Raw genomic sequence first — 12,277 nt, forward strand, 5'->3', positions numbered from 1 at the left:
CACAATTTAATCTCAATTTAATCCCAAATTAATCCCTAATCAATCTGCTCAGAGGTGAGAAATACCAGGGAGATGCCCCAGGCCCACCTTGTCGTGGTGTTGGCCTCCAATCTCCTTCCGCTTCTTGTTTCTGGTGGCTCCATGAATTTTGGGTGGCTCATCCTCCTCTTCTACATCTGGCAGAGACACCTCTTCAAACCCATCAAACTGCAGCAGAAGACACACAACAGCTGCTCTCAGGTGACCACATTTTGTTTCCCCCAGAAAACAAAAATGCTGTTCAAAATCTTGAAGGGTTTGCTTCAGTCCACCAGCAGCTCTCCCACCCCACTGCTTCCCTCTCTCTGGAACTGCACCCTCTGATTGAGTTCTTGCAGTTCCAACAGGTTTCTTATCTCTGCTTTTATCATTTCTGGTTTTAGGGAGAAGATTGCTGCACCTCATATTCCTTCTCTTCTGTCCAGTTGATCTCCTCAAAGTCTCCCATGCGGCTGGCTGAGGGCCGAAGGTGATCAAAGAAAACTGAGAACTCATCCTGCAGGTGGTCATGTCCCTTCAACAGCTGCCACATTTGGGTCTTCAGCTGCAAGAGAAAATGGGTCTCATTCCACCTCCTCATTGCCCCCTGAAGGTTCTCAGAGCAAGGGGAGCATCAGGGCTCCTTACAGCTCCAGTATGGAACGTGGTGCTTGCATGGGAACAACTTCCTGGATCTTCTGAGATCATTCCCCACCCAGCTATCAAATTAGCCTGGAAATATTCCTCCAGAATTCCAGGCTGTAGATGACACTAAGCCTCAACTGCGAGGTGATAAAGGCAAGGTGGAGGTGGGAGAGAGGAAACACAGAGTGTGCAGCCTCTTGGAGGGGCAGCTCTGATTGCCCTTGAATCCAAGGCCAGGCTGGATGGGAACTGGAGAAACCTGGCCTGGTGGGAAGTGTCCCTGCCCATGGCAGGGGCTGGAATGAGATGGGCATTAAGCTCCTTCCCAACCCAAATCATTTTGTGACTCCATCAATTTGAGCTGTAACCCAAAAGGGAGAATGTGCTGGGCCATCTGCCACGGTCTCCAGGAGGACAGGCACAGGGAATGGGGCTGGCTGACGGGGAGAAAAGGGCTCCCTGGTTACCTCTGCAATCTCCTGGGGCAGACAGTCTGCACAGCTCTGCAGGACTTTGATGATCTTTTGGTGGTGGGCAGGATTTTCAGCAAAGCAGATCTCCAGCTGCCTGAGGAACTTACGGCTCTTTTCAAAGGCTTGCTGCTCCTCAAACTAGCCAAAAGAAAAAGATTCAGCCTCATGCTCAAGCACATATTCCCAAGCATCTGGAATTGACTTAAACAAATAAAATTCCTGTCCTGGTCTTTGTTTTCCATTGTACTGTTGCCCTTCACAAAACTGGGAAGAGGCAGAGGAAGAGAAACACCACTTGTATAATCAACACTTACATGAGCTATAAAGTTTGGCTTTGCACAAAAGACAGGGAAATCCAAAAAGAATGGAATAGGTGAAACCCCTATCCTGCAAAGTGGAAGGCAGATTTGGAGACAGGGGAACCACTCTGCTGTATTTGTGTGTTGTCTCTGCAGTCAAGTGGGAAAGGCTGATTCTCCACAGCCACGCTGGGAAGATTTACAAAGAACACCAAACTTTCCAATTCTGATTAATAAAAGTAGCAAGGCAAGCAAGTCAAATATCTGAGTAGTCACCAGCTGTTTGCCTGGTAAAGGTAAAGAGAACTCTTCATCCTTCCACTCCCTCAAGCTTTTATGCCACTTAAAATCTGACCTCCTCCTCTCACTCCACCTACCAGCCCACACTCCAAAGCTTGCTCAGGTAAAAGAAAGGCAGCAAAATCTGTGAGCAGCTGTGGCCAGTCGTGCAGCAGCTTCTGCAGAGTGGAATAAAGATCCACGGCTGTCCGTTTGTCCGTGCTGATCTCGAACTCGTAGATCACGCGCAGGAAATCCTCGTACTTCCCTGGGATGTGCTGCAGGGTCTCACGGACCTGGGGGGACACCAGGGCGTGGGGACAGCCAGGGGGAAAAACAAGCTCATCACAGAGGATCTCGTGTTGGAGGGCATCTTAAAGATCAGCTCATTCCAACCCCTTGTTGTGGGCACCTTCCACCATCCCAGGCTGCTCCAAGCTCTGTCCAGCCTGGCCTCGGACACTTCCAGAGCAGCCACAGCTTCTCTGGGCACCCAGTGCCAGGGCCTCCCCACCCTCCCAGGGAGGAATTTCTCCCTAAATTCTTTTAATCTGGTAATCTTTGATCTCTTCTACACAGAATTTACACAGTACTTGCAATTTTGTGTAAGCAACCAAGTCTCTTCCTACAGATAAACCAAAGCTGCTCACAAGGATCCCACTGCAGACTTGACTTGCAACAGAGAGACGTTTAAGTCAAGAAGGAAATTCTGAAGAGAATTCCCGGGAAGAGAACTCTGAGCCTGAGGAAGAGGAGGAGCTGCTCTCCTCCTCTTCACCTCAAGGAAGGGACACTTTGGGAAGCGAAGCACCACACGTGGGGTGTAGAAGAAATAACTCCACCCCAGCCAGACCCAGCAGTTGTGTGGCTCAGCTCTGTGCCAGAGAACCCCAAATCTCTGATGTTCCTGCTCCTGGGCTGCCTTACCCTGGTCAGGTAGGCCTGGGCAAAGGCCAGGTCCTTCTGCTCCCTCAGGGGATCCCTCTCCAGGATGTCCTCGTCGTACAGCAGCAGCAGCTTGGAGGTGTCTTTGCTGCCACGAGCCCTGCCCCGCTTGTTCCTCGTCCTGTGGGAGCTCCTGCTCTTCCCAGGGGCTTTCAGGTTCTCTCCTGTGGAGGAGCATGAGGTCACTTGGTGGCAGAAGCATCCCAGGGCTCTGCCAGGGCAACATTCCAACAAAAATTGTTGCAAAATATATGCAAAATACACACGTTGCAAAATTCCATCAGAGTCAGTGCTGGGTTCATGTCTGTGCTCCCTGGAAGTGGAGGAGAAATACACTTCCCACGAGTCAAGCTGGACAAAATCCTAATTTTGTTGCTTGTTTCCACAGCATCTGACTGAAAAAAATCTCTGGATACAGCCACAAGTTGATCCCAGCTTTTTCTGGAACTAAAAAATCCTGCACACCAGGGCAGAACAACCACGAGGGGATCAGACACAGCACAAGCCCCAGAGCTGGCTGTGAACTCTGCAAATTTTAGCCAATTATTCACATAATAGTTAAAATCATAGATAAACACCTGGTGTCACACAACAGGGAATTAAGGAGGGTACTAAGAGGGGTTACATCCAGATTTTTGTGGCTTTAGGTTTAGGAATCTGTTGATTTAATGGGCTGAGGTCCCCTCCTCAAAGTTCACTGCTCAAGTTCATTTAGCACTTGCTGGACTTGGTTTCATTTGCTTTTCTTTAACATGATCTTGTCAGACAAAATTCAACTTAGCAAAGATCTGACTATTAAATATTGTTCTTCCACAGTTCTGAGGTATCAGCTGACACAAACCATAAGTCTGTCTGCAGATCTTTGAGGCACTAAAGACCCTTGGCTCATGTGCAAGAGAGCTGTGACTGGGTCCCAGAGTTGTATTTCCAGCTGGAAAACACCACTTGGCTCAGATACATCCGTGGAATTAAACCCAGACAGGATCCCAAGTGTTTTGTTTTCCCTGTAGACAGCAGCTCTACTTCCCCACTCCCTGTGTCCAAAAAAAAACCCCAAAGAACTCACCTGCTAGCATCCAAAAAAACCCCAGAGAACTCACCTGCTGGCATCCAAAAAAACCCAAAAACCCTAAAGAACTCACTTGGTGGCATCCAAAAATCCCAGAGCACTCACCTGCTGGCATCCTGTGGGCTTCCACCTGTGGGGAAGCTGCCTTGGCCATGGTGAAGGCAGATTTAGGCTCCTCTGATGTATCTCCACATATTTCATCATCTTTCTGTAAACTCTCCATTCCTTCCCCTTCCTCCTCCTCCTCTTCCTCAGGCTCAGAGTTCTCTTCCTGGGAATTCTCTTCTTCAGAATCTCCTTCTTGGCTTAAACGTCTCTCTGTTGCAAGCCAAGTCAGTTTTTCCATTGTCTCCTTAGAAATAACAAAAAAAAAATCCCATTGTTTTATTTTCTTGTTTGGCTTAATATCACTCAGCAACTTCCTCGCTGCATCCAACAGCCAATTTCATAGATCAGCACCTGCCCAGCTAAAGGATTCTGCTAAGGAACAGAATTCAAACCCCTCCAGAGCTGCCTAAAATTGTAAAATTAAATTTCAGCATCTGCCATTCAGCAGATTAGGGCTTAATTTAGAAGGGATTCCTTAATGATCATCTCAGCTCTTAAAGGCCTGCTGGAATTCTGACCTGGAAAATCATTTTTATGTGAAGTACTTCTTAGAGAGCAGCCTCATTGAGGAGTCCCTGCAGCTCAGCAGTTTAAATCTGCATTTTTGCAATCTATTCCCTCAGCCTGGGCTTAACATCTGCCCAGGAAAACGTGATGTCCAATTTCTCTGTGACCAGCACAATGCCAGGCTCTTAGAGAGTTATCAGCCCACCTTGCCACTGGGGTTCCCACTGGGGTTCCCAGTGGGGTTCCCAGTGGGGTTCCCGACTCCTCAGGGTGTTTCAGGACACCCACAGTTGCCTTTTTAAGGGTTTTCAAGTTTTATCTTTACCTGCAGTTCTGGCACTGACAGAATAGACTCTTCTGAGGCTGAGGACATTTCCTCATCCTCATCTTGTGTAAAATCATCGAAGTCATCTTCTTCCTCTTCTTCTTGCCCTTCCCTCTCTCCCGCAGCCTCGGGGCCGGCCGGTGTCCCCACGGACTGCCCATCAATGCTGGACGAGTCCTCTGGCCTTCCTGGGGGGCTGCTGAACTCTGCCTCCCTCTCAGCTGGGTAAGGGAGGTTTTTTGGGGAGTCACTGCTGCCTGGTGGCCCAGCAGCCCCCCCTGCCTCCCCCTGCTGCTCCCCCCAGGGAGGGGACGGCAGAGCCCGGCGCTCCTCCTCTCCCTTCTCCTCACAGGGCTCCTTCTTGGGCTCGTCCCCACAGGAACATGCAGCCTCCATGTTCAGCTCCTGGCCAAGGCCCAGCATGAACTCCTCCTTCCTTTCAGCACATAGAAGATCCCTTTTCTGTGCCAGGTTTGCTTCTTTGGGAGCATCACTCAAATCTTCAGACTTGATTTCCACCGATTCATCGGGACCTTCTAAGCGAGGCAAAAGGTCCACCACGGGCAAAGGCTCTGAGGTGTTCCCATCTCCCTCTCCCACTGCCCAGCTGCAGCAGTCACCCTTACTCCCCTTGTCCTGAGTGTCCCCGTGGGCAGCGTTTGTGGCACTCTCCTGCTTGGGGGACAGGGTGGAGCAGGGGACAAAGAGCTCCGGGGGCTCCACCTTGGGCTCCACTGCGGGAAAGGCAGCGGGAGCAGGGACCAGGGTCAGCTTCTCCTCCCCTTCACCCACAGCAGGGGCAGACAGGCCAACAGGGCTGGGAGAGACAATCAGTGATGGGATGGAAGAGGTCACCAGAGGCTGGTTCAATGGGCACGGGAAGGTGGATGGATTCACCAGCAGGGTTGTGACAGGAATGGCCTGAGTGCCTCGGCCCACCGCCGTGTTCAGGGGCTGGATCATGTTGCAGCCGTTGCCAATGTTCACCACCTTCACCGTGGTGGCAGGGACAGTCAGGATGACAGGGGAGGGCTGGATCAGAGGGGAAGGTTTTATCAGCGGGGCAGATCTCGTCCCTTTTTTCCTCTGGTAGCCCTTACGCACGCAAGGTTTGCGCGTCTTCGTCCCGGCCAAGGCCGGCAGCATCAGCTTGGGCTGGAAAGTCACCGGTTCTGAGGACACCAGAGCTGGGGGTACAGCAGCTGGGAAGGCCTGTCTGGAGTTTGGATGGGCAGTGGAAGGCACGTTCTGGAATTCCAAACCGTCCCCACCTCCCACCACTGCTGGGACGTTCAGGGGCTGCACGAGCGGCGCCGGCTGGATGGGCCGAGGGACCTGGAGCCGGACCTTGCTGGGGGGAGCCTCTGACTGGGACAACTTCTGAGTTTTCTGCACATTGAGGGGGCTGGAGCTGGGCTGCAGACAGGGACTGGGACGGATCAGGACAGGCTTCAGAGCTGAGGACCTCTGCCTCCTCCAGGCCCTCCTGGAGAAGCGGTTGGCCAAAGGCTTCAGGGTCAGCACGAGCCCCTTGGGCATCAGCAGAGGGTATTTGTCATCACATTCTGTGTTTGAAGTTTCCTTTTCTGTCCCCAAAAGGGCAGATTCTCCATCAGGTGAAGCTGGTGTCTCCTTGGCATTTTCTGCCAGCTGCTTCAGTTCTCTCTGGATGGAGGGCAAGCTTGCCTAAAGGGAGCAAGAATTCATTGGAATTTATTATTTATGGACTAGTCCTGTATTCCCACCTTCACACAGCAGCACAGAAGGCAACAGACCTTCTCCTACCTTCTTCAAGCAAGCTTTATTTCCTTTATACTACTGCATGTTACTTAATAGTACTTTAAATTCATGAGTTGTACTGCAAAGCCTTTAAGAGACTCTGAGATCCTGAGAAAAAAACAGAGGTTTTTTTGCTTTATAAAGGTTGCTTTAGTTAACACAAGATTTTGTGGGAAGGAAACTTCCCTGTGTAACAGGGGATGATCAACAGAACTGGATTTTATGGCCTCTGAGTCCAGCTGTTCCCCTGAACACAGTCCTCCCTGACTGACTGACTCACAGGAATGGTCTCCGTGCCTCCAAGAAAAATCCCACAAGGAAAACCCAAGTAAAACCCACAGGACATGAACCAAACAACAACTCCCCCCAGGCCTGGGTGCAGAGCAGCAGCAAATACCTTTAACCAGAAGGGCAGGCGATGCTCTTCCCTCTCCACAGGAGGTTTCCACTCGTGGGGCTGGATTTCCTCACAGCACTTCACCAGCACAGGCAGCTGTTTTGTCTTTTTGTAGTACTGTGGGGACAGGAGACAAGGCCACACAAGGTGACTGGGGTCAGGTCACCTGCTGGGATGAAGGACTGGGCTCTGTCCAAGTGTTCATGTGAATAAAGCAATTCTTTAATAAGGTTCTACCCACAGGAACATTCAAAATCAATAACCAAGGCTGAAGAGGAGCTCATTGCCATCCTGGCTGCTCTCACAGAGGTTCAGGCAGTTGTGCAGGTGTTGTTTTATGTGGTTTTGCTCCCAGCAGCAGTTCCCAGTACCTTATGGGACAGGATTACTGCCCAGCTGGCTGCTATCAGCACTTTTGTTTAAGTTTTCCTACTCAACAGCTCACTTGTATGAATTTTTCATCAGCATCACTGAGTTTTGCTAGTGGGCTCTAAAGAGTCAAAACAGGACCTAAATCCTTGCCAAGTCCAGTGGCGAAGGTAAAGAAAAGGAGAAATCCTCACTGCTCACAAAAGGATGACATTTTATTTTAAATAGAAGAGGCCCTTGGAACACAGGGCAGCTCTGCCCTGCTGGAGCAAAGCCCAGGAGGTGCCCCTTACCATGATGATGTTGTCAGGAGCTCGGCTCATGTTGAGGTTCTTGATCCTCACTGTCAGCTGATGGGCAGTTTTGGTGGGCAGGAGGTATTTGCTGATCAAAGGCTTGGGAAACTCCGTGCCTTCAAAATGTTTCAGCCCTAAAGCCAACAAGCTGGACAGGGAAAGAGGGAGGGGAGGAGACAAGAAACCTCTCAGGGAGCTGCTGGGATCTGGCACCCCAGAAATTCTCCTTAACCAACCAACTTCCACCCATTTTGGACAATAACTGAAGCACCTACTTGTCCTCTGCCTTGGTGAAGACGATCTTGTCTCGGTGAGGGTTTGCTCTCAAGGAACAAATTGGCAGCAGCTCTGGGTACATAAACACTTTCCTGGTTGCCAAAATCCAGGCCACTTGCTTTGGCAAACATGAGAATTCATTTGCTGTGAAAAAAATTAACGGGGAAGGAGAGTTGCGTGTGTGGATGAATGCTTTTCACAGCTCACTTCTTGAAAACCCTGTTTCTTGTACTCCTCTCAAAAGCAAAAACTCTCAAAACTTTTCCAAGTAAAAACTTGCAAAAATAAAACTTTCTTCCTGTTTGTAGAATTTGCACATTTCCTAGTTTTCCCCCCTAAGTTTACACCAGCAAAAAGTAAAATTCTTTTCCTCTTCCATCTTTTATTTTGTTCTGTAGCAAGGTAAAGACCAAGTGGCCACTCTGAGCCCCCCTGAGCATTGGGCAGAGCCTGGGGGGGACACGAGCCCAGGAGGGGACACGAGCCCAGGAGGGGACACGAGCCCAGGGGGGGACACGAGCCCAGGAGGGGACACGAGCCCAGGAGGGGACACGAGCCCAGGGGGGGACACGAGCCCAGGGGGGGACACGAGCCAGGGGGGGACACGAGCCCAGGAGGGGACACGAGCCCCAGGGGGGGACACGAGCCCAGGAGGGGACACGAGCCAGGGGGGGACACGAGCCCAGGGTCCCTCCCCAGGGGCAGCAGCTGGAGCTGCTCCTGTGGCTGCTCCACCATCCCAGGGCTGGAAGGACCCAGAGCCTGGGGCTGAGCTGGGAGGGAACTGGTCTGACTGGGAGCAGCTGGGAGTGGGGGGGGTCACTGTGAAGGGGCCTCAGTGGCAGCAGTGACAATCTGGGGGACCCCAGAGCTGCTGCAGGAGGGTCCAACTGGGAATTTCCCTTGACATATGGAATAACTCTCCCTGCCAATGCTCTCCCCACCAAATCCCTGTGGGAAATGGATTTGTAGAAAATTGGTGTGGCTAAAGCTGATGGGCCAAGAAACACTTCTAGTGTATTGTAATTAAGAAATAGTTGGCTTCTGCTGGTAATTGCATGAATTATAACATCTGTACTGCCTCAGCCTTCACATGAGACTGAAAACAGAACTAAAGTTTTTTAAAACACCTCTCAGTTGCCCCATCTGTGGGTCAGAAAAGGGTGTGATCCACCCTGCCCCCTCACTTACCATTCTTCTTCACAGCTTTCCGAGGGCTCCAGTCCACTGGCACCTGGGCATGGAAGTCCTTGATGAGCTGCAGGGCCCCCTGCAAGTTGCAGGGCTGGAACATGGTCTGGAATTTGGGGTTATGGGGCACCTGGTGCAGGGTGGAGCTGCAGGCAAAGCTCCCGAGCTCGCTCTGCAAAGGCAGCCACAGAAACACGTCAGAGAGGCCTCTTTGGCAGGGAACAGACATAATGAAAAAAAAAAAATCAGCTTATAAATCTTAATTTGGGGCATCACAAATCCAGGGACAGAGGATTTGCTGTGAGGGTGGGGAGGCCCTGGCACAGGGAGCTCAGAAAATTGCAGACTGCCCATCCCTGGCAGTGTCCAAGGCCAGGCTGGATGGGGCCTGGAGCACCCTGGGACAGTGGAAGGTGTCCCTGGTGTTCCACTCAGGTGGGACTGAGTGAGCCTGAAGGTCCTTCCCCACCCAAACCATTCTGGCATTCCATGACTTTTATTTTTTTTTTTCAATTGCCACCCTTTCTAGAACCTTAGCTCTCAGTTTATTTGGATAAATAAAATAATTCACCTTTCTAAGTAAATAAACCCAATAAACTAATTAATTAATATTGATAAATTAAAAGTAAATAAATTAATACATTAAAAGTAAAATAATACATAAATTAATTAGTAAAATTAATAAATTAAAAGTAAATTAATAAATTAATCTTTCTAAGTATGCCCAGGGACCAACAATCATTGGAATTCATGGATCTCTGATTTCAGGCATTCCTTACCAAAAACATCTGGGTGGTGCTGGCCTCTGAACTTAGAGCAGGGTTGAAACTTGCCAGGAGATGGATTTGAGTCAGGAGCTGAACATGCTTGAGGAATAAAATCAGACAAATTGGGTTTTTTTTTAGTTTATCACAAATCCAAAAACTGGAAAGCACAAGTCCAAAGGCACAAGAAATACTTCCTGAGCACAGCAAGAATCTCTGACTGCAAAAAATCTTAAAAGCAATAGAAAATTGAGGGGAAACTTTAATATCCACTGGCAGAAAGTTTATTACACAAACTTTGAAGACATCAGTTGTTGAAGCCTTTGGGCATTTTCCCAGCTTTTGTGCCAGATTTTCATAATGATCAACATAGAATTTATTTCTTTTCCTACATAAATGTATAACTATTTCTTTAGCAACAATAATTTCAGCTCTCAGAACTGCCCATTTCTGAATTTCTACAGTTTTGTGTAGCAGCAGGAGGAAAAAAAAAAAAAAAAGAATTCAAACTAGATCAAGAATAATATCCTTAGACAGTAATAAAGAAGTTGGTGGAAATAGGATTTTTACAGAATACAGCCAGCCAAGGCAACATCTCACATGAGAACAGATGCCAAGAAATGAGCTCTGCTTCACTCAATCCCAGCTCTCTTTCCATGTGAATATCACCTAGGAGAGGCACAATTCACACGGAGCTTTTGCAATTAATTCCTGAAGGCAGCAGAGCCCTGCTGTGTCCTCAGCCCCCCTGTACACAGCAAACACTCCTCAGGTGAATAAAGAGTGAATAACGTTGAAGAACGTGTTTGACTCGTTTCATGTTCTGATCTCCTCAGATCAGAACATCTCCACCACTGATCACCTGCTGCATTTGCTGCTGGAGCCTCTTCCTTTGGGCACTGTCCAGAACAAGGCTATGGAGGGGCTTCTCATTTGGGGCTCTGGCTTTTTCTGCCTCTTGGGGTGCTTTCATTGAGGACTTCTTCATTCTCAGCTGCTCCAGCTGTTCCTTCACTGTCTGGTGCTGCTTGTTCAGCAAATTGGCCAGAGGCTCCTCAAACCTGTTGGGAACCAAAATCTATGATTTAATAATGCTTCATCTTTATTTAGAACATTTTACTCTCTGGTTTGCACAGGTTGGTTTTGCCATCCCTGTACTACTCAACAGTAACTCCAGCTTGAAAAACCTGAGTTATTTACACATAAAAGTCTTTTAGAGAACCCCATCACTGCTGTAGTTTTGGGACACAATGCTTTTAAGGACACTTAAAAGCCTTTTCCACCCCTCCCAACCATCTGTGCCCCACTCATGTGTTCAGATGCTCTCCCCAGCACTCAGGACCAATCCAGAATGCATCACCCAATCTTTCATTTTTACCATCAGCAAGGGCTGAAGCCAAGGTATTATCACCAAGGTATTATAAAGTGGCATTTTAACACCTGGAAGGTCTCCAGAAAGACCACACACTGCCTCAAATCTTGCTACTTTATTAAAAAATTAATTATCACCCAGCCTTATGCTGAGAACTCTACCAGAAATCCTACAGTAAGAGCTGCTCCTGTAGCAGGAGTTCATTATTTCATTATTATTCATTGTTTTATTTTATTTATTTTAGCTATACCAGTTCATCTCCTGATTTCTGCTGGTGATCAGCTTCCCTTCTGTACCAGGCCTGAGGTCAGTTATAGAATTGTTCCATGATGCTCCCAATGCAAGGCATCATAAAAACAACAATAAATCCAGCAAATAGAGATTTTTGCCTTAAAGAATCCTGTACACTGATGCCTTGGGAAGGCTGACCTAGAACAGAGACAAGACAGAGCTAAAGAATAAAGCAGGGATTTATTACAAGGCCTCAATGGACCCACCTTGGGCAGCACAAGAGCCCAGCCAGGGTTACACCCAAGACCAACCAAAATGGTCACAAAAATGGACAACTGGTCATGGGGTCTCACACTTTTATAAGTTCTGCTCCATTTGCATATTGGAGTTAATTCTCCAATTCCAGCTTTAGCCCATGAAGTCCCATTTTTCTTGTTTTCCTCTCTTCAACCCACGTGGTTTGTACTCTTGGGCCTGAGATTTGGATCATTTGTCCTTGGTCCCCAGCTAGAGAAGGAATTCTTTTGTCTCCCTGCTCTGTGCAGAGCTCACCATCCCATAATATGAAGCTCAGAACTGAACACTCAAGCAGAACAGAATCTGAAAAATATCAATCTAAAACCTAAGGCATCAAAACAGATAAAACCAGGGAAGAAACAATGGGGAGAAGTGCCCACCAAAGAAAAATTAACAAAACCACCCATTATCAAAGCCAAACGCATACAAATAAGAACAGAAAGCTGCCTGGCTTTCAGTTTGTAGCTGGTTTCAGAGTGCTGCACTCCCCTCTGGCACTGCTCAGCCCAGAGAGAGCATCCAGAAACTCCAGCCTTCATTTTAGCTCCTTTCCCAAACAGACACAGCTTGATCTTGAGCTGATCTGCCCCATAAATAAGGAGACACCACTGATCCTGCAGCTCCTCTTTAGCCAGAG

General features: G+C 48.6%; 1 protein-coding gene across 3 annotated transcripts in view; it reads right to left on the minus strand.

The window, feature by feature from the left end:
* Positions 1-12,277, minus strand: part of LOC128820626 (GON-4-like protein) — a 30,278-nt gene that overhangs the window by 4,433 nt on the left and 13,568 nt on the right. For all 3 annotated transcript variants that reach the window (XM_054001412.1, XM_054001413.1, XM_054001414.1), the window contains exons 14-26: positions 10,603-10,801; positions 9,756-9,842; positions 8,977-9,148; positions 7,785-7,929; positions 7,507-7,657; positions 6,845-6,961; positions 4,669-6,354; positions 3,834-4,080; positions 2,642-2,823; positions 1,813-2,010; positions 1,131-1,274; positions 440-583; positions 88-207 (exon numbers count right to left, since the gene is read on the minus strand). In XM_054001412.1, coding sequence (XP_053857387.1) covers positions 88-207; positions 440-583; positions 1,131-1,274; positions 1,813-2,010; positions 2,642-2,823; positions 3,834-4,080; positions 4,669-6,354; positions 6,845-6,961; positions 7,507-7,657; positions 7,785-7,929; positions 8,977-9,148; positions 9,756-9,842; positions 10,603-10,801 — 3,592 coding nt within the window. The remainder of the gene's footprint in view (positions 1-87; positions 208-439; positions 584-1,130; positions 1,275-1,812; positions 2,011-2,641; positions 2,824-3,833; positions 4,081-4,668; positions 6,355-6,844; positions 6,962-7,506; positions 7,658-7,784; positions 7,930-8,976; positions 9,149-9,755; positions 9,843-10,602; positions 10,802-12,277) is intronic.

The sequence above is a fragment of the Vidua macroura genome, chromosome 29 (genome assembly GCF_024509145.1).
Source record: "Vidua macroura isolate BioBank_ID:100142 chromosome 29, ASM2450914v1, whole genome shotgun sequence".
In the NCBI taxonomy this organism is placed as follows: domain Eukaryota; kingdom Metazoa; phylum Chordata; class Aves; order Passeriformes; family Viduidae; genus Vidua; species Vidua macroura.